The sequence below is a fragment of the Solea senegalensis genome, linkage group LG4 (genome assembly GCF_019176455.1).
Source record: "Solea senegalensis isolate Sse05_10M linkage group LG4, IFAPA_SoseM_1, whole genome shotgun sequence".
Taxonomy (NCBI): domain Eukaryota; kingdom Metazoa; phylum Chordata; class Actinopteri; order Pleuronectiformes; family Soleidae; genus Solea; species Solea senegalensis.
The window spans coordinates 16,868,931-16,889,754 of NC_058024.1; the positions used below are offsets into that span (position 1 = coordinate 16,868,931).

At 38.9% G+C, this 20,824-nt stretch overlaps 1 protein-coding gene across 2 annotated transcripts; it reads right to left on the reverse strand.

The window, feature by feature from the left end:
• Window positions 1–4,481: 4,481 nt before the first annotated feature.
• On the reverse strand, window positions 4,482–20,710 carry LOC122767564 (SAM pointed domain-containing Ets transcription factor). Of its 2 annotated transcripts, none has more exons than XM_044022896.1 (6): window positions 20,516–20,710; window positions 6,682–7,179; window positions 5,845–6,042; window positions 5,659–5,706; window positions 5,389–5,523; window positions 4,482–4,817 (listed from the first exon to the last, which is right to left on the reverse strand). In XM_044022896.1, the coding sequence occupies exons 2-6, from the start codon at window positions 7,175–7,177 to the stop codon at window positions 4,639–4,641; spliced, it is 1,056 nt and encodes a 351-aa protein (XP_043878831.1). In that variant the 5' UTR covers window positions 7,178–7,179; window positions 20,516–20,710; the 3' UTR covers window positions 4,482–4,638. The 2 variants fall into 2 exon arrangements, with proteins under 2 accessions (XP_043878831.1, XP_043878830.1); XM_044022895.1 differs by lacking the exon at window positions 20,516–20,710 and adding an exon at window positions 12,660–13,218.
• Between the last annotated feature and the right edge of the window lie 114 nt (window positions 20,711–20,824).

Sequence of the window (20,824 nt, forward strand, 5' to 3'; positions counted from 1 at the left end):
GTTGGTTCGGGACAGACAGGTTAACCAGCCAATCATTCCATGGGGCTTGACTGAAATGATTGGTCAGGCTTATTACAGTATTGCGATGACCACTGGCACCGTTTTGTTGTTTTATTTGTTTATTTATTATTATTGACGCTATCAGGATGTAAAGAGGAGATTTAAAAAAAAAAAAAGTGTTCCAGAAACAGACCCTAGTTTTGACCTCCTCTGTCATCGACAACAATGTGCCTGTCATACCTCGTCAGTTAATGATCTTAATAATGTCGACGCCATGACAGATATACACTCGCCGTGCTTTTGACATCATCTCACATCTGAGGGTTTTAAATATTTTTGAAATTCCTGCTCTGAATGAGACTTGTTTACTATGAGTGAATGCTACTGACTGTGTGTATTATCATCAGCTTCCTGCTCTTCTCTCTGTGATTATGTGCATGCTGATGCTCCAAACACTGTGTAGCGCTCTGATTTGAACCGATCCAGTGCATGGCCTCAGTTTGTTTCCACCAGATTACTGACAGATTTTTGAATTGAACTAAATGTTCTATGAGGACAATGATGATGATGATGATGATAATGCCATTGATTTGAATTTGCATAACGCTGTTAATCAGTTTCACTGTGCGCTAAAATGCAGTATGTATAATATTTAAGTATTTGGTTTTAATCAGAAAAGCTAAATCAAACCTTTTCTTAAATGAATAAATAAATAAATAAGGATTAAGGAGACATGCGTGTGGCAGTGAGCCACGTGTCATACGAGACTGGTTTGTTACTCCTGGTAACCACTAGTGTTGGTGAATACTACACCTGGTGGATGAAGAGGACGAGTGTTCTCTTACTGATGCAGACAGAGAAAGCTGCAGAAAGAGGATCCGTCTCTGAAATATTGATGAGACCATAACTGCCTTTCCTGCTGCAACAAAGAAGGAGTGTAGCATCTCTGGTTCAAGCTTCTATGTGCTTTTTTTTGAAGTTGTGCTCTTGTAAACGCTGGATTACGAGAGTTCATTTCATTTCACAGAGTGGGTGAAAAGGGAAAATGAAAAGAAATGCCTTATTAAAACCTTCCACCCTGCTGCTCCAAAGACTCTGGGAAAGTCACACAGTGAATGAGAGCTTCTGAATCTGACTCCAGTTCATCCTGCTCAGTTAAGAAAGAGGCAGCATGCAGGTATTTAACTCTATTTGAAATGGAATGGGACCGTTTACAAAGAGAAGCACGAACGTAAAGCTCCAGTCGCAGTGTCCACCAAAACTCCTGGATGTTAAAGATCATATTTTTAAGAAAAATGCTCTTTTTGTTCCTGTCCTTTGCTCATGCTGAAAATATTTTTGTCTACAGGGCTTTCTCTCTCTATTTTTTTTTTTTTTTTTTTAGCATAGTGCTGTAATTTCAAAACTGTAGTGCCTGTTCATCTGCATAAGCAAGAATAAACAATGTCATCAGAAAACTGGGAGGGAACATACGAGCGTCTGTGAGTTTGAGATGAAAACAAATTCAGTTACTTAGTGAGAATTCAATAGATGTTTCACTTTCAGTGCTCGTCCTTGAATCTTCACAAAAGTAAAAAAAACAATCAAACTTACAAATACAAATTTGATTTCTAAATTAAATTTCAGATTGTATGAGTGATTCATAGATTTTTTAAGTGCAATTCACTTAATTATTTTTTTTCTGTATTGAGAATAGTTCAATCTACAACATACACATCATCCACAGCTATAAATCAGAAGTGACCAATCCATATTGATGATGTATATATTATTTTATTAATTATCTTTAACATATTAAGTAGATGTCAGATATGGTATGTCAGTAGAGGAGTAAAAAGTATACTTCCTTTTGAAACCTTAATGGCGATGAAAAAATTGTTATTCTTAAAATATGTGTTAGTAAACTGTACTTCATTACTGTACAAGTTACTTCTACAGTTTTAATCTTGTGTCGCGAAAAAGAGTTACTGTTTCTGACACTAGAGGTCAGTAGTACTCACATTTAGTGAGTCACAAAACACACACAAGTCCATCTAACACACACAGACACACACACACATACATTGCATTGACTTACATTTCCTGGAGACTTACTCGAACCTCAACCTAACCTTATAACATATCTTCACCTTAAAATGTAATAATTTACATTATGGGGACTGGCTTTTTGTCCCTGAAAGGAAAACAAGTCGTCATAATGTGACTGTGTAAACAGGTTTAGGTCCCCACAACATTAGTAATACCTGGCCGCACACACACAAAAGCTTGTTTTTCTATCTTAGTGAGGACCCTCATAGACATGACCCAAACCTTAATCCTACAACCAAGACTTAACCATTAAAGTGCCCTTTAAAGTTGACATTCACTGTTGTTGTTGTCGTTTTACAGTAATTCTTATCGTCACAGGGCCAAAAAATGACTTCATGAGAATCAGCTACAAACCACAACTTTCTGTTATTCTATAATGACTGCTTTTTTTAACCTGTCTTTAATTTTCATCACTGTTGCTTTGTCACACATTTGTTGTTTTAAAAAGTTTAAGTCCTCCAGACATGAGGCGTTACACGTGCGGGGTGTTTTGTTTTTTTTAAGGGTCATTTTGTGTGAATAGTATATCACACATCAGTCATCTTCAGTGCCATGTGACAGGAATAAATTCACCTTACCTGACAGAAAAACAAAGGCTCTTTTTATAGCTGTGCAACTGAACAGCTGGATGTAGCTCAGGGCCACGTTTTCTTGGCAGACACCAACCCTCTGGCGTACCTCATAGGGAGCAGTTATATGACAAATCTTGGAACCCGTTGAAAAAAGAAAGAACAGTTAGTGGTGAGGAGGAAAAAAGAAAGATAAGATTTCAACGAACATGCAGGATCAGTAATTACATGATGATCCAATTCATTGCAAAGGGTGGGGTTGTACACAAAACAGGTGCATGTTGAATTTGACAAAGAACGCTATTTGAAGTGCTGTTTTTTTGTTTTGTTTTTTTTTTAAAGCTCAGATCGAATTCTCGCCGAGGCGTTCATGTAGAAAACCTCTCCAGTTACATTAAGTATTACAATAAGGAGTGTAAGATGTGCACAGTCAAAGCGTTCGAAAGAAAATAAATATATGAATAATCGTAAAGATTAAATCCATTGTCTTGAAATAAGATGTTATTCTTTTTAAAATACATTTTTATTCATATATTTTTTTAACTGTATCTGATGAAGTAATAAAATTGGTAAGGCAAAATAGACATTGTAGAAATAAAAAAGAAAAAGAAAAAACAAACAACATCAGCATTATGATCATGACGATAATTCTTTCTTGTTAAGCAGGTTTTATTCTATGTCTTCGATGCATGTGCAGCTGAGAAGGATATTCTTAGATTTGTATGCATCACCAAAATACTGGACAGATTAATGGCCCTAGATTAGAAAAAAAACAAACAGAGAGCAAAGGTATATCAAGAGATTTAAAGGGCCCAGGGCAAAAGCAAGCTTGTGGTTGGGCCTCAGTTAGTTTACATTTCCTCTTTATACCTAATCACAACATTTGTCACTGCTGTGGAATACAGATGCACCTTTGTACTCATGTCCATGCTTAATCTACGGATTTGAGAGGTTTTAAAAGATAAATAATCTCAGCTAAATAGGCTTGCAAGCGGGTGAGATGATGCATAATTGATGAGGAAAATAATAATCAGCAAATATCAGCATGGATGCAGGTGTGTAAATGTAAGACTCCAGCTGTTTTCTGTTCCTGGTTATAAGTTTGGTTTAGTTATTACTTTACATTCTGAGTGTGTGGATAAAACTCGGCGGTGATTGAACAGTCAGACTATTGCTTTTTCAGTCAGACGCAAAAAAGGCGGGAGGCAAAAATAAATAAAGATAAATGATGTGTTTTATCCGTGTATATATTTGATTATTTATTTCACTTTTCTATTTGTTTCATTTAGAACAATATGGGTCTCGGTCAAAAGGCTAATGACACAAATATAATACACAACACACAGCAGCAGAAACAGAAGCGGGGAAACAGATTCATGTATCCACAGGATTTCAACGATCCTTGCACAAGGAAATAAAAGAGTGGTTGTCCTGTAGTGAAGGTAACGTGACGTCTGTGTCTCTTCATCTTTGGGCTTGGTCCTTGTTGTTAAACACACCTAAACCACATGTTCAACTGTGGCAGAAAAACTGGCTCTAATTTAAACACAGGCCACGGTCAAGATGAGCAAAATGAAATGAAGCGATGGGGCATTTAGTGCTCGCGCATAAGAACTCTTAGTTCAAACTGGTTGTTGAGTAAAGAATAAGTGTGAATTGTTTTGTGGGAAAACAAACAGGCAGATCATGCAAATGAAAAGGCAGTGCACTAAACTCCTCCTCTGTTTTCTTTTAATCAGTGGTTGTTTAAATCTGCAGCAGGAAAAAGCCTCAGCATTCACATTGTTTTGCCTCCTCCTCCTCCTCCTCCTCCTCCTCCTCTTCTTCTTCTCGGGCCCATGCACAGATATGTCTTCATGTCGCAGCTGTCAGCTGTGACGCAGTGTTGACAGTGGAAGTGTGTACTATTGGGGTTGGTCAGTGCACATGTCAGTGTCCTTCCTCCTTCTCTTCCTCCTCCTCCTCCTCCTCCTCCACTGCTTCATACGGGGTGAACAAACTGATAAACCAGTCTCTGAGACACATCGGGTTTGCGGATGATGCCCTTCTTGTAGTACTGACGTATGGATCGGCTCAGTTTGTCATAGTTCATAGCTGGCCTGTTCTTTCTGAGTCCCCACAGTCTTGCAACATGAGCCGAGTCTTCTATTTTAAAAATACCTGGTGGAGAGATTTATCATCTGTAAGAAAACATGTCATGGCAATTTCATGACACACACACACACAAGTAAGATACAGGAAACTGTACTGTGTAATCCCCCAAAGTCATCTGACCACAAATACTGTATATATACATTCATACATTATGAATACAAGATAACACACGAGCAAAAAAGTTTTGAAAACAAGTTCAGCCCGTGAGTGCGATGCATGCTTTTACTCTTGTCTTTTCTACTCTTTTCATTTCTTTAGAGAAGCAAAGACTTAACTCCATCAAAGCTAAAGCTCTTTTTTAAAACTATTTCTTTCACTATTATTCCATAATTGCACCATCTGTTAATTCTTTGGAACGTCTCTTTGTAAAAGAAACAATAGGTTCATGTGTTGCTTGTGAATTAGTGATGAAAGCATTGCAGTAAAAGAGAAGAAGAGAAGCAAAAATGGAGGACGTTGAAGTGAAGCCGTACAAAGTGGCGTGAGATTCAAGTGTAAACACGCGACGCCATTCACAGACTTTTGTACTCGAGCCGTTGGTTGTTTAAGACCAAGAAGAAAAAAAAAATGAGTGAACCTTTTTCTTTGTTGAGCCAGCGAATGCAGCGTCCGTAGCTGTGTGGTTTGAGCAGGAGCTCTCTGAGGAACTGCCACAGGTGAATGGGCTGACCCAAACTGGATGAATCTGCCTCAGACCAAAGATTCTCACAGCCTAGACGCAACATAACAACAACAACAACAGTCAATCAGAGTTGTGATTCACAGAGAAAAGACTATGGGGGAGTAAAGATGATCTTTTAACACTGTGTAAAAACTGTGTTTGGTACCTTTTCTTTTTCAAGCCTACCTGTAGTTTTGGTGTCTCCAGCTGAACACCTCTCTTTCATCCATGCAGCTTCCAAGAAACCAGATGAGATGAATATTTACTTTGGGTAAAAGCTTTTGCACACACAAACACATGCACTCTCACACCGTCACTGCAGGAGCTGCAGAATTATATGATGAACTGATGAAATAAATGCCACACCCATACCTGACTTCCATATGTCCAGGTGTGCGTGCAGCGTGTCTCCGCACTGTGGTGAGCGCTGGCGAAACTCCTCCTCGCTCATGGCACAGAGGTCCTTTCCTGTCAACTCCTGGAAGGACTTTCCTGCATGAGGCAACCTGTACAGGTGTTCGGTCCACAGCAGCCACTTCTGCACGTTCCCACTGTTCCACTCTATCGGGTCTGACAGAGAAAGACATACAAGTTATGAAAGTGCTGAGAAAACTCCCAGCTGACGCCGCAATAAGTCCAGTGATCAATGTCAGGTAAACCAGTAAAATCCCCAGTTTTCTCTTTATTGTGTTTATCATGTCCACTACTGTAAACACAAGACAATTGGACTTTTATGACTGCACAGTTCTAATCTGTGGAACAGATGACTCTGGATCACGTTGGTTTACAACGGCGAGGACTAACAATACATAATGCTTCGTATGTTTGCTTTGTGAGCATGACTAGACCTCGCCCTAAAGACTGTGTACACGTCTACTGTCACAGACCAAGAAACACTCATGCAAAGGTCAGGATTAAACAGATCCTGGAGCAGGCAAACACAGCTTTGCGTCAGTAACGATATGATTGAACAGATCTGTCACCCTGCCTGGGCTGTCCACACAGCCAAGTGTTGATTCTGGGAGTGAAAACGGGTAGCTTAAGCATCTCTGAATCAATATTCCCTCGCCATCCAATAACGGACACCATTTTGTGGAAACTTGTGTACTTTAAAGATTTGCTTCTTTGTCAGCTATATCTTGCTACTGGAACGCCCCACGTGAGGATTAGAAAGTGTAGCGGCAGGTACAGTGGAAGCAAGCAGCCTACCTGGGGTGATGTTGAGCAGTTTGCAGGCTGTTTCAATGTCCTTCAGCACCTCTCCCACCACCATGCTCTGCACCTGCTCCAGAGACCGCTCCTCCTCCTGGCCCTCCAGTCCAGGAGAGAGTCCCTGCTCCTGGCTGTCAATGACGGGGCACTGCTCCGGCTCTTCCTGTGACTCCATGTTGGTCATGGGTACAGCCACCATCGGGGAGGCCTCCGAAACCTTCACTAGCCATGTGGCATCTTCTGTGAGAAGCATGTCGAAGCACGAGAGATACAAGCCCGGCATGCCTCGCTCCAGAGCTTCCACGTTTGGTTTGGTCTCCCTCATGTCCCACTGCTCTTCAGAGGCTCGGCTTTGCTCCAGAGCTTCCACGTTAGGTTTGGTTTCCCCCATGTCCCACTGCTCTCCAGAGCTTCTGTTCCGCTCCACAGCGGTGAGGGAATCACCTGCCATCCCAATCCTCAGCCCATAGACTGTGCCTTCTGAGTTTGACATCACTGCGAGATGACGTGAAAGGAAACAAAATCCTTAATTAGATTCTTATCTATTTAATTTATTCTGAACAGCGTAAAAAGAAAATCAGAATCACAAAGCACTTCCGAAGATGAGAGATCTTTTGAATTTAAAGATGAGATTTAAATCTGGACAAAAGCCGAACCAACAATAATATCTGATAAACTTTTAAATTAAAATGATCTCATGATTTGAGACCAGGAAAAAAAAGGTTCCTTTCCTATAATTCTTTGCCGACTAAACCTGCATCTTTTAGCTTTGTAAGAAACTCCATCAAAGCTTGTCCTTAAGTGTCCTGAGCAGAGCTGAGGTGCTGAGTGACCCTCCGCAACAACTCAGAGCCTAAAGCAGACGCTGGATAAATGACCCTCAGGAGAGATAAAACACACACAGCGGTGACAGCCATGGGGTAAACTGGATTTGACTGAGTCTCTTATTTGTGGGTCAGCGGCACAGAATGGCTGATTTCTTGGGGGCAGGTGACTCGTATTGAGAGCAGAGGCAGTTCCAGCGCCTTCTATGGCTTTCAAGGTGCCGTCTGTGCAGCCTTCTGTCTCCACTGTCAGCTGGAGATTTTAATCAAATGGAAGTTAGATAATGTGGAGAGAGGAGAGAGCCATATAGTTTATGTTTGTGCAACATGTGTGAGCTCACATTTCTGATTTGTTTCAGTTTTACATGTCCACAGATATCAACAAGATTTTTTTGTGTTTTGAGGAAATGAGTGTGATGATTTCCTGGTAGTGAATGTTGTTTAGTTTTGGAGCAAAATGCATCTAGTCAGATCGGGAAAGAATCATGTTTTTTCCTCATATCATGAAACTCCTCCCTTGGCGGTTTAGTCAAAGGTTATAACTTGGCATCAAATATGTCACTTTACAACTATTTGACAAAACACTGAATTCAAACATTTCATCTTTCCTATAGTTTGCAGGAAAGTAAAATAGCACCGGCTTCCCTTCCCACACAGAACCACACATGTAAAAAAAGAAGAGACTGGTAGATGTAGTAGCTTCTTAATGACAGGAAATTGCCATCATAAGAGTCCGTTTATGGACCTCAGCTGTAGCACAAGTGTGATAATGTTAGGGCAAATTCACGTATAGCACACATGATGTGCACCTGCCACAGCTGGCGTATGGAAAGGCACGCTGCTGTCGCACACAGCGGGTTATCAGTGGTCAGTGCCATATGCTCCCACAGTGCACATGTTCAAGGAGAGTCACTGCCGTATTTGTCAAGACACAAAAGAAGTGAGTCTCATAAAGTCTGAGAAATGATGGACAACACCCATCAGCCCTGAAATCCCTTTACCTTTATTGTAGGCACAAGTCTTAACCACGGACAAAAAGAAACCAAACAATCATGTCATTCCACCACAGTCATGTTGACAATGTTGAAGTCTTTTAAACTGACTTTTTTTTCAAACATGGTGGGCCTGATTCTGACATCCTGACTTTCACGCCGTTATACATTTCTCACAGTGTTCATATCCACCCACCAAAGTGACATAGTGCAGGGACAGGTCAGTGACCCAGGAAGCTGTTATTTCAAGACACACATTCAAAGGTTGATCCCAAAATTAAAAATCAAAATTGGCTTACTGACTTTTTCCCCCCCACCAGTGAACCATTGTTTAGTTAGCAGTTAAACCTTGGATACCAAAGAGTATTAGACTCCAAATACTGCACTCATCACTCAGTGTGTTTACCTGCATGTTAAAAGTCAGATTTTAGTCGGACTAAGACAATAGTTTGGTTTTCTGAATGCCATGTAAACACGTTAGTCCGACTAAAATTGAGATTGTCTTAGTCGGACTAACATATCTTGATAATGTAATTCATAGTCCGATTACTCCTGCACGTATAAAATAAACTGCAGCACTGTTGCCGGAAATCACACGGTGGCAGTGTCTTTCATCAGAGAACACGACAACCACAAGAGTCATACTCGATCTTATTTGTATCACGATTAACACGTACAACAGGTATGAAACATACACGATCCATCTCACCGTCCACTGCGAGAGTTCCCGTGGTCAACAGGACAACAGGAAACTGATCCAATATGTCTTCTTAGAGACATCCCAATCTCATAAGACTGAATACATACATGAAGATTTAAGGGGGCGACAAAATAGGTAAAGAGTTACATAGTGTAACTTTAACAACACAACGTTGATCTCTCACTTTACATACACATTTCTTATTTCTCTCTAGTGGCCAAATTATCTGCAAAAATGTTTGTTTTTTTAACCGCTCTCACCAAAGATAAATGAAGTTATCTTCCCTGCCTCCGACCAAAAAAAAAGATCCTCCTTCTACTCTTTGGTCCTCAACCCCCCACTGTAAAACCTGATCCCCCAGTTTCCCTTTTATCTCCAAAACTTCTCGTAAACTATTACCCTCTTTCCTTTTCACTTCATCAGGAGTCAGATTAAAAGCCACTGGTATGCCGAGCCTGGCTGCTGTGTGTTAACTCTGCTCTGTAACAGCTTGCTCTAAGCCCATTAGCAAAGCAAATTTAGCCATATTACCTTCTTCCAAAAGGAAGAGGGGCCACAAGAGAAAGACACAAACACACACACCCGGAGAGAGGGATTAAGACCCTGACTGATCTCTAAATGAGTTTGGTCAAGACGCTGATATTCATTTCAGGAGCATTAGAGCTTGCTCCATTTACTCAGCAAAGTCAGCCTTTGACACAGAAGGGGAAAGGATTCAGGCCTGGCATCCACACTGGGAACCACACTTGCTCTTTGTGAAGATGATGATTGTCTGGTGTGAAGCTCCTGTTTTCAACTTGGATTTTATTGAAAATGTGTCAATTGAACTCAAAGATCTTTACTTTTTGATTCTTACTGCCATAGATTCTCTGTTCATGTGTAATTTATTTTTCGTTCTTTTTCTCTGTTGTTTTTAATGACTAAATAGATTTGACACGGCAAATTAAACTGTTCTCTTTTCTGATAACGCAACTAACACAGAGTATTATTTTTATTATTTCTATCCCCAGGTTAAAACTATTAACCTGGGAAAAAGTTGCAGACAAATGCAACCAATCTATCTTTTAAATTGACCTGTTAGTCCATTCACCATTATTGCTCAAAGGGTTTTGTGACAGAAATCAGCCAAGTGTTTGTATTAAAGTTAATGAGTAGTACTTTTTCAAAAGTGGGTTGAACCTGGATGAGCTGGTGTTAAAAACAAAACAAAATACTTTTAGACATCTGTCTAAAAGTGACCAATATAACAGTGAGCGCTCGTGTGTTGTTTGAGTCTGGAGCTAAAGAAGTGTGAGCAGCCAGGCGTGACTATTTGCCATGTGTGCTCTGAGGGGAGATTTTTCTTTCTTTTCTTTTTTCCTTGTTATTGTTTCTCATGGGAAACTTTCAATCCGAGAATGTCATTGTTCTGGAAGAGAAAAAGAGACAGTTTTGCCTTGTTCTGTCCACCTTATAAACCAGGTTTAGACACCGCCAAAGAGAAGGTGGTGTTGTCTCATTGTCTATTTTTGTTATTGCTTTATACAGCGTTCAACAATTCTTTTTTTTTCTTTTTTCTTTTTTCTTCACAAATCTATGTTATCTTCATGATCTAACATTATCTATTGTCTTCCTCCCCTGGGCAGGTTACTATAACTGCTAGTGTGGGATGCTGGGTGCACTGGCAGTGAACCAGTATCTAAACATTAAACCATTTCAAATGCTTTGGCAGTTGGTCCAAAATGAATTTTGACAGACATCTGAATGATGTCGACGACAACCGAGATAGGACCTGAAGATTGTAACATGGACGGATGGAGAAACAAAATCTGTCACCTGTCATTTTGGGGAGAGATTCCAGTGATTGTGAAGATACTGAGACTCTGAGGCTGAGGAGCCTCAGGCAGATGCTGTCGGTGCAGTTGGATTCAAAGTGCTGATAAAAACATGGGGGGTTGGTTTTTAAACTTAAAATAGAAAATGTCTTTTTAATCAAACTGCTCTGGCTTTATATACTAAACAATGAAGATTCCAAATTTTTTGCTCAATTTAACATTGTTTATAATCATACATTAAACGGCTACTTTATGATTTAGGAGATAACATGCTACATGCGCAGACTCGTATACAGTAGGTTATATTGTTGTTATTTTTGTGGGTGGAGTTTATTGACAGTGATAAACAAGAGGGAGTTTAAAAAATAGACTCATTTGCCCTTTGACATCAAACAAATGTGAGTAAAAAAAAATCCTGCTCCTCATGATCACCACCAAGTATGAATAAATAAATAAATAAATGAATGAATGAATGAATAAAGCACAACTTGTGGTCATATTTGTTTATCAGGCACTACACTGTATATAATATTAAATGACTATATTAAAATACAGTACGTCACCATAGGTCACTGCTCCTCTGAGCAACAAATAACTATAAGAAAAATTAACAACAAGTCTATTTCTGCCATTTTGTTTACTTTTCTGACACAGAGACAATCCTTCGTCATCCACACAGTTACTAATAAACTGTGTAGAGATGAGGACTGTTTGTTTATCAGTGTGTTCTTCCTGTTATTGCCAAAACCATTCATTGTTTCTTTTAAGGTACACAACTATGAACATCTCTCTCTCTACACATAAGTCTCTTACACAGTCAGAGCAGCATGTATGATAATTATTTATTATAGATATATATTACATAGAGTATCTTAAAATAATTGTGTTATTTTAATTGCTGTTGTGTTTAAAATAACACAATAGCAAGTGATAATTTATCTGTGTTGTTTGTTACCTGTTATCATCTTTAATCAGAAATCATTATTGGTGTAAATCAGCTGACCCTGGATGATGTTTTGACTGTATCACTGATGATTTTAGCAGACAATGTAATTTGTCTGTCCACATTCTGCGACTTTAAGTACAAAACTAAAAATGTGACTGCGTGTGAACACAAACACAACAGAAGGGCGAGCAAACACACCATTTCTTTTCATCCAACTCCAACATTCCACGTCTGCCTCCTTAAGTTTTCCTGTGTGATATTAAAGAATTTCATCCATATTTCAACGACCAAAACTTACTAACTAACTTACCCTAACTTTAGATGACATGATAATAGTGTGAAGACATTGTAGTTCTTTAAGTCTTGTTCAAGCTCCTTCACCACAACTGAAACTAACTACTTACCAAAGTTTGGGCCATTCTGTTTATGTCTAATCTGCAAGTTCGTGAGCTAACTATTTTAAAATTGAGAACTTTTTGTATATTGTCAATTTTAAAAATCACATATTTTACCAATTTTGTGAGCAACATTCACTGTAATGTGTGAGTATTAGGTAGACAGAATTAATCAGAATTAATTCAATTGCCAGCAAACAACATCCAGTAGTAAAATGTTTTCTTAATCAAAATAATAATAATAATAATGATAATAATAATAATAATAATAATAATTCCAGACATTGTGTGTGTGTCTTCTTACCGTGGATGAAGATGCTGTGATGGTGGACGCAGTGCAACTCTTTCTGATCAACGCTCTCCACAGATGGGACACAGAGCACTGATTCCCCTGATGACAGTCACAGAGTCACCAGCCCAGAGGCCTCAGAACCTCCCAGGATTCTTCTTTCTTTTTTTTCCTTTTTTTTTTTTTTTTTTTTGAGTGGTGGAATTACAATTAACCTGAAAGTCACAGCCTAAAGCACAACTGCAAACCCAACCTTCAGTGAAAGCACCTGCTGGGGGTGTGTACAGAGTGAGAAGGAGCCAGATAAAGTGACTGGCTGAGAGAGAGTGCAATGGAATTCAAGCACCATTGACTGCGATTTATATTTATAGGGCAGTAGTGTTTACTTATGCTCACAAAAAACTGTATGTGTGTGTGTGTATGTAGCGCCTTGTGTCTTGCTGATTAGCTCAGACCTCCTCAAACACTACTTGTTGGTCTTCGTACTTAAGTGACAGAAAATTCAACACGATAAGAGACAAAAGTCTTAAATCACTTAAAAAGTAAGAGAATTGTTTTTAAAAGTCCAGTCTGTAGAATTTAAAAGGCTGCCCAGAACATAGAAGAATTTCACCTCACAGGTGGTTGAGCAGAGAGACTTTGAATGTTTTTATTCCTTATCTTAATGCAAATTTTTCCACAAAAGTTGTTTTTAAATGTGCTATAACTTTATTTTACTCACTTACTTATTTACGCATAGGCACTGTTGTGTTTCCATTAGAATGAGCTCTTTCATTATTTTATTAGACAGGGGTGGGATCTCACGCTTGGACTACACCATGTTGTATGACAACAAAATGATATTAAGTTGGATGCAGTATGCAACTTCAACTCTAGATGGCACTAAATGCTACACATTGGTCCTTTAAAACCGGCATAAAACCGCTTAGCTTTATCATTGAAAGTACGACAATGCAACGCATTCCATTGTAACTCCAGTGGCGTGTAGGAGAATCATTTGCAAAATCAAATTTGGAACTATAGCATTTAAACCATGCTACTGCGCCACAGATGTTTTTATTTAATCTAATTAACCTCACATTATTTTTATCAGTAAACATCATTTGGTGACCTTGTATGACTTCCATGTCAACCTGAGACATGGAAAAAGGCAATGGAAACATTTATTTCTCACTTCTTCTGTGGATGCTGCGCCGTTAATGTAACTGCTCACTGGGACTATAATTACAACACAACTTATTATCAGTGGGTTCAGCCAGCAGTGTTGCAATGTAACAAAGTACAAATACTTTTTTCACTGTACTTAAGTAAAAAATTCACATATCTGTACTTTACTTTGTTATTAATATTTCTAGCAACTTTTCACTTTTACTCCAATACATTCCTCTAACTATCTTTGTTACTCGTTACTACCAAATAAAATCAGAAGAAGAAGAGTTGGTCATGGTCTGTATTTATATAGCGCTTTTCTAGTCTTGCTCAAGGACAAACACAGACTTGCAGGGCCAGAAGTTAAACCCACAACCTTCCAGTTGAAAGACAAACTAAAGTACATTGTATATCAGAAAATTACTTTTGATACTTAGGTACAGTAAATAATATTATAAAAAGTGACTTCAACTTCTACCAAAGTCATTTCCTTTTACTCAAGTATCTCTTTCAGGTACTTTATACAAAACTGTCAATCAGTAGATTATTATGTAAAATCCGCCCATAATCTACAAATACCTTGACCTATTCCCCTTAAATTCAGTTTAGCTTTATAACTAGTCTCAGTTTTGGATCCTGGTTCTTCTTTGCTCCATTCATCCACAAAATGTCAGGAAGATCAAGTGGAAGGGATGATTAAATATGATTAAAATAACTTCCTTCCCTTGCATGGGTGATATGACAATAAAACCTAAAAGTAAAAACAGGCACATATCCAAATCTCTATCACTGCACAACACTTGAAAGTATTCACTAGTATGTGGACAATTTATCCTTAGCACCATATCTCACCACTGGACTAAAAGCTTTATTATTTTCCTTTTATTTAAGTAAATCTTAATCACAAACACAAAGACATTGTGGGCAACACTGTTTGCTCACTGAAAAGTACTGTTTGTCATCAAGAAAGAAGTGCTTTGTGTAAGTCCAGCATGTTTAAACAGCAAGCCTCTGACAAAAGCATAGAAGTATCAGGTGTTGGTGAAGTGGTCACCCTGAACAATAAAAGTACTTACAGATTACTGTATATCTAATCTGTCCATTTTAATATCACTCTTAATTCACCATTCAAGCCACTAAATGGCAGACAGAGATAGCACTGACTGAAAGATAACATTTCTTTTCCTCTTCCAGTACTAGAACATGTTTTCTATTCCTTTCTTCTTCTTTCTTTTTTTTTTTTTAGCAATGCAGGAGCTGCAAAGGTGATGTGGTTAGCCACAGTCGTGAATGGAGTGATTGTGATCCACAGGGAGGGTGTGCACCAACTGTGTCAGGAACATCTTAGTAAGTGGGTGTTTGTAGACACACCATATCAAACACTGAGTGATGACCACCTCCTTTCACTGGAAACCTTTGACTAACAAACTTTCAATTAGTATTTTCTACATGCAGTATGATTATGGTCTTACGTGACATTTGCAGTCGACACGGTACAGAATTCAGTTGCCTTGTTATTAAAAATGAATGCTTCGATAGAGTTGCTCAACTAAAAAAATAATTGAATATACCTACAGTGCATTGTGCAGGAAGTGAACTTTTGTTTACTTTTTGCCTTCACCCACACAGTCATCAGCCACATTTGCATGGCAGTTTCTGTATCTAGTGTTCTTTTGGCTACAGAACAACTTTGTCATGGTTGAAAGACAATGTGCTTACGGGACACTAACTGGAAGTCAAACACCAGCCACAATTGGCCCACTGTGATCGGGATGAGTAATGGCTGTACAGGTGTCCCTGCCGTCAACAGGTATCTGTGACCCACCTGAGTTGTCTTAGTAATGTCAATAAACATGGGGAGCAGGCCCCACTGTGATCACGCTGAGTGAATGCGTGTCACTTTGTCAGAAGTATCTTCTGTTACTTCAAGGCAGCATTTTCAACTACTTTGGTGGGAAAACCCCGAAGAGAACGACCTCTTTCACTGTGTGAGGCACGTGGCATTTCATAAGCAACTCAATTTAAAAGTAAATAGTGTGATGAAGAAAAATTGGTCTTCTACAAAATGACTTCCTCTTGGGAGGAGAGTGAGGTTTGTCTGCAGTCTGCAGACCGTGACATTACTTGGCAGCTTTTGAGGTCATTTTCTGATGTTCAACTCCAACAGCCAGGCAGTGGGCCAAGACACTCATTGGTTTGCAAACGGTTCCCGCTGTGGAGACATGCTTGATCCTGCAGATATATGAAACAACCAAAAGGTGTGAGTATCAAATGGTAATATGGGAAGCAGCCCCTTTGTCTGAAGCCACAGATTCTTGGAACGCCTATGGGTGCAAAGGCAGTCGTGTTTCTGACCTATGAATGAACTGGCCAAGAACTACCTCATGTCGAAAGAGGGTACATTCAGCTTCTGTGATGCAGATGAGGAAACAGAAAACGTTCCTCAGAGTCGGTGTTGTGTTGTGTCACAACAACCACCCCCGAATGAAAACCATAATAGATAGTTTCTGTGTGAAATTCTCATAAATATTGTTATCATTTTACCAAAGGAAAAAAAATCCACAGAAACAAGGCTTCTAGTGGATTTACACCCATTTCTAGAAAACTAAAATGTGTAAGTTGTTGCAAGACTTGTACCTTAATTTAACTAATAAATGTACTTGGAAAAAGTCAAAGGTTCCACAATTAGCAGGTTGACTAGGAACAGGTGAGGGTATGGAAATTGGGTATGCAAACTAAAAGTGTATTATGCAAGAGGAAGCCATACCCTCAGGTGTCAAATACATACAAGCTTTGTAAAACTGTGATTCGCAGTCAAGTGTTTAGAATGACGGTTTGCATGTCACCATGTGTCAGCAAAACAAATCCAGAGCAGTTGAAGGAGATCATGACATGGGGCAAAAATGTACAGAGTCTCACATGCTTTGTTAGTTTGCCAGAAAGTCGTTTACAGTTTTACCATGGCACTGATGACAGATAAACCTTTTGTCTGTGTAACAGGGTCAGCTACCACAGCACATTTGTAACGTACTGCAATGTATCACACACCTGATATATATTTTGTTGTTTCCTTTTCATGTTATAATTACACAAAATGTATGTAAAGTTTTTATTTTTATATTTTTCACATGCTGGTGGGAGTTTCTGTTATTTGCCTCATGTCAGATATAAATGGAGACTGCCTTTCTGATATTCATTAAGATATTCATCATATTGCTTACACCTGCAACACATCATCATCAAAATAATGCGTTCATTTTTTTAAAATACGTTACATATTTAAAATACAATTTTTATGTATGAAGACATTATTGTATTGCAACATTTTGATTAATTTTGTTGCAGTTAAAAAAAACAAATAGAAAAGAAAATGAGCGTTTAACTGTCTTCGCAGGTGAATCATGGAGGGGATAGAATGGCTGCTAATTATTTAGTGCCCACGTTGGAATTAAAACTGGTAGAACCAAGTGTTCCCACTTTGACTGGGATCTTTCAGCCAAAGATGACAGAGCAGCTCTTTGATGTTATTTGGATCCAGTCCAAAATAAACTGCAGTCAAGAGACAAAGTGGAGCTGTTAATGCGGAGCAATTACGAACAGCTTAACCTCAGATGCATTTTCTGATAATTATGACATGACTGTGTCACGTCACTGCGTACTGTGTATTATACAAAAGCCACGACTATACACTAAATGGAAAACACACATAGCTATATGTGGAAAACATGTAATCATATAAAAGAAAGGAAGATGTAAGAGGAATTGAGATCTGTTAAGAGACACAACACAGGAGTATACAGTGACTTTATCCAGCTACATTGCAGCTCTGCAGAGAGAAAGAAAACAGAATAGCTCTGTTGCCTTAATTTGACCAATCTGAAAAGTGAGAGTGCGACCCACTGCTCTGCCACGTGCCACTTTGCTGTTATTAGACCATCAAAGGTTGTTTTTACTTGCAATCACACAATATACAGTAGTTGCATTCGATAGAATGTTATTTCCTGTGCACCTGTCAGACGTGGTGTTGCCTCACAGTTGGTCAGTCAGATTTCAAGGACGAGAATAAAAAAAGAGGTAAAGTTGTGGGTCATACAGTACTGTGTTGTCATCACTCATTTCATTGAGTGATATTGTTAATATCAGGGGTGGGTGGGTTTGGGGTCAAATCATATCAAGATTATCAAGAAGGTATATCAAGATTATGAAAAAACGGACCATCTATACCCAGCTATAGTTGATATACTGTTATTGTGAAAATATTGACTCATCTCACAAACTCACATTGGATTTTTAAAGAGGACATAGAGTGCTTTTTCAGGTTTTCCTGACAATGCCACGGATGTGACAAACAGACAGAGGAGGACATCGCCCCAGACACGCCCTCTGATCCGCCAAGGGTATAAAGTCAGAACCGACATTCGCAGCTGGCTGGGAAGAGTGCGGATACTGATATCAATATGTCAAGGAGACAGTGTCTTTTTTTGTGCGAGGGCAAGGTTTCTATTTATTCTCTAACAAAGGACAACAAGAGCCAGTAGTAAAAAAATATATATATTTTTAACTGCATTTGACAACAATATAACCCCAAACTACTGCCATGTTTACAACACTTCCCTTAGGTCTGACTGACACCGACAGCATTGCTCAATCTGACAAATACAATCTTTTTTTTTTTTAAATACTTTTAAGGCGGAAGGAACTCTAAATAAAATAAATAAATAAAAACACAACTGCTTTCTGTCTGCAAATCCAACCCTACTTCTTGATCCCTCAGACTATATACAGTTTTATTTTAATTTTCAGTGGTAGGTGATGAATAATATCTGAAGAATATATGAGAAATCAAATATTACTGCTTTGCCAATAAGTTGGTGAGTAGTAGTGATACCTCCTGTGCATAGCTGGAGGCAAAACAGTATGTAGAGGCTAATTTGAATGTTATCAGATAAAGATCACGGGACGAGATTTTTAAATTAAACATCTCAAAATGCCTCGAGCAATTCCAAAGTCATGTTGCGACCAGTTCTTAATATTTTATTAGCTCAGATTAATTAAATATTTCTAATAATGTTTATTTTATTGATATATGTACATTTTTATTTATGTTACGTTACTATAAGTCAATAACAGTAACACAATGCGATAACAAAGGCCCTTCTTGAGCTGTGCACCTTTTCCATATTTGGCTTTCCACTGTCCATGTGTAACACCTTTGTGTCATTCCTTCACCTTTACACTCTTGGTGCTTTGAGCAGTAAATGCTTGTTTAACTTTCGCAGAAATGATTGGCAGTTAAAACAAACGTATTGACTGGAGTTCTGCGAGAGATCACGATGATAGGAGCCCGGCAGAATCCACACTGCAATATAAGTCAATATTTGCTCTCCGTTACCCTGTCTGCGCAGACTCTATTCAAATCACCTCACTGCTCCCCACCTGCATTGGCATCACACACACACCCACACCCACACACACAGTTGAAGCATGCATCCTTATGCTCATCTTACATGTTAATGGTCTGAATACAAAATGCTAAAAGGTCAAAGAATTAAGAATTCTTTAAAAGGAGGAAATTAATCCATGGTTATCAGTGACTCAAACTATGAATAACAAATTAATTAAATGAGAAAAACAAAACAAAGGCTATTTATTATTTTTAATAAATGTGCCCTGATGAAGGCTGCTGAGCAAAGTAGTTTCTAACTAAATTCTAGTCAGAGTGCCTCAGACGCCTTTTTTTTAGACAGACACTTGTACTTTTCAGACAAAATGACAGTAATTACTGTCAGTTTAACCTGGGATTAGTTCCAAAAGGCCTGTAGGGACACGTGGAAACATCGCCGCAGACAGAGGCATTGCTAAGGGTAACGGTGCGAATACGTAAGTAAAAGATAATCTGTGTCTGTGTATGCCTTACAAGTAATTCTACTGCACACTCTCCTTGGAAATCTGTAGGAGTAAAGTATACATGACTAAACAAAGACATTTGCATATGTCCAATAGAGCATGCACTCTGTGGACATAGTTGTCTATACTAGTCGGATACCTGGTTTGTTTGGATGATTGAGTAACAACAATAACCAACAGTTGTGAGTTCAAATAAGGGCTACAATGGCAACCATTGTGTTGCTGATATTTAATCTTGTCATTTAATTATGGTTTCATACATTTTATAGCCCCTCCAGCATTATGGCTCCAGGGCTATAGGCACCACTTTGATCAATGAAGATTATAACAACACACCCACACGCACTCCACAACATCCTGACACGACAGAGAAGCAGCCGCAGTGAGAGGGGGCGCTGGTGCCAATCTCAGCTAATATAGGGGGAAAGGGGGCGATGCACCCTGGACAGGTCACCAGTCCATCACAGGGCCACATAGACAAACAATAATCCACTCTAACACTCTCACCTACAGTCAATTTAGAGTGTCCAATTTGCCTAATCCTCAAATCTGCATGTTTTTGGACTGGGAGAAAGAGATTTTACTGAATAAGTGAAAATATATTGATGGAACAATAGGAAGTCAAACAATCACCACAGTGTAAAAGGATTCAGCCGCTGGGACTCATTGGCATTTCACTGAAAGACCAAAATGTCATTGTTTGACAAAACTTGAGGGCAAACCATAAAAAGGTTTAGTTTTTTTTTCCTGGACTGTCTGTTAAAGCTATTTGCCACAGCCTTAGTTAAAAAGACAATTTCACTTTCATTAAATACCTCTTTCGTGTAATGTCTGTCACACCAGGTGTCCCGCATGTGAATCTGAACCCCATTCTGAAGCCTCGATGTCTGCAGTTTGGTCAGTGCCATGTTGATGTTTTGCAACCGGAAGTTCAGAAGCTTCAACTGCAACCAGGCTCCTATTGGACGATACCAGCTGTCAATCACACTGGCGTCCACTCCACATAATCTGCCAGGAAAAGGGACATCATTTACAACATTGTCATCTAGAACAATTAAAAAAGAGCTAAAACTACTGGTTGAGACCTCAGGAAAATGTTTATCGACTTCATAAATCAAGTGGGA

Bases quoted from the DNA above. Each gene is read 5' to 3' on its own strand.
- LOC122767564 (XM_044022896.1), bottom strand. From the start codon at position 7,177: ATGTCAAACTCAGAAGGCACAGTCTATGGGCTGAGGATTGGGATGGCA. The intron at 5,707-5,844 runs GTATGGGTGTGG...GTTTCTTGGAAG, and splicing joins CCTGGACATATGGAAGTCAG to CTGCATGGATGAAAGAGAGG. The intron at 4,818-5,388 runs GTTCACTCATTT...TCTCTCCACCAG, and splicing joins CTGGCTCAACAAAGAAAAAG to GTATTTTTAAAATAGAAGAC.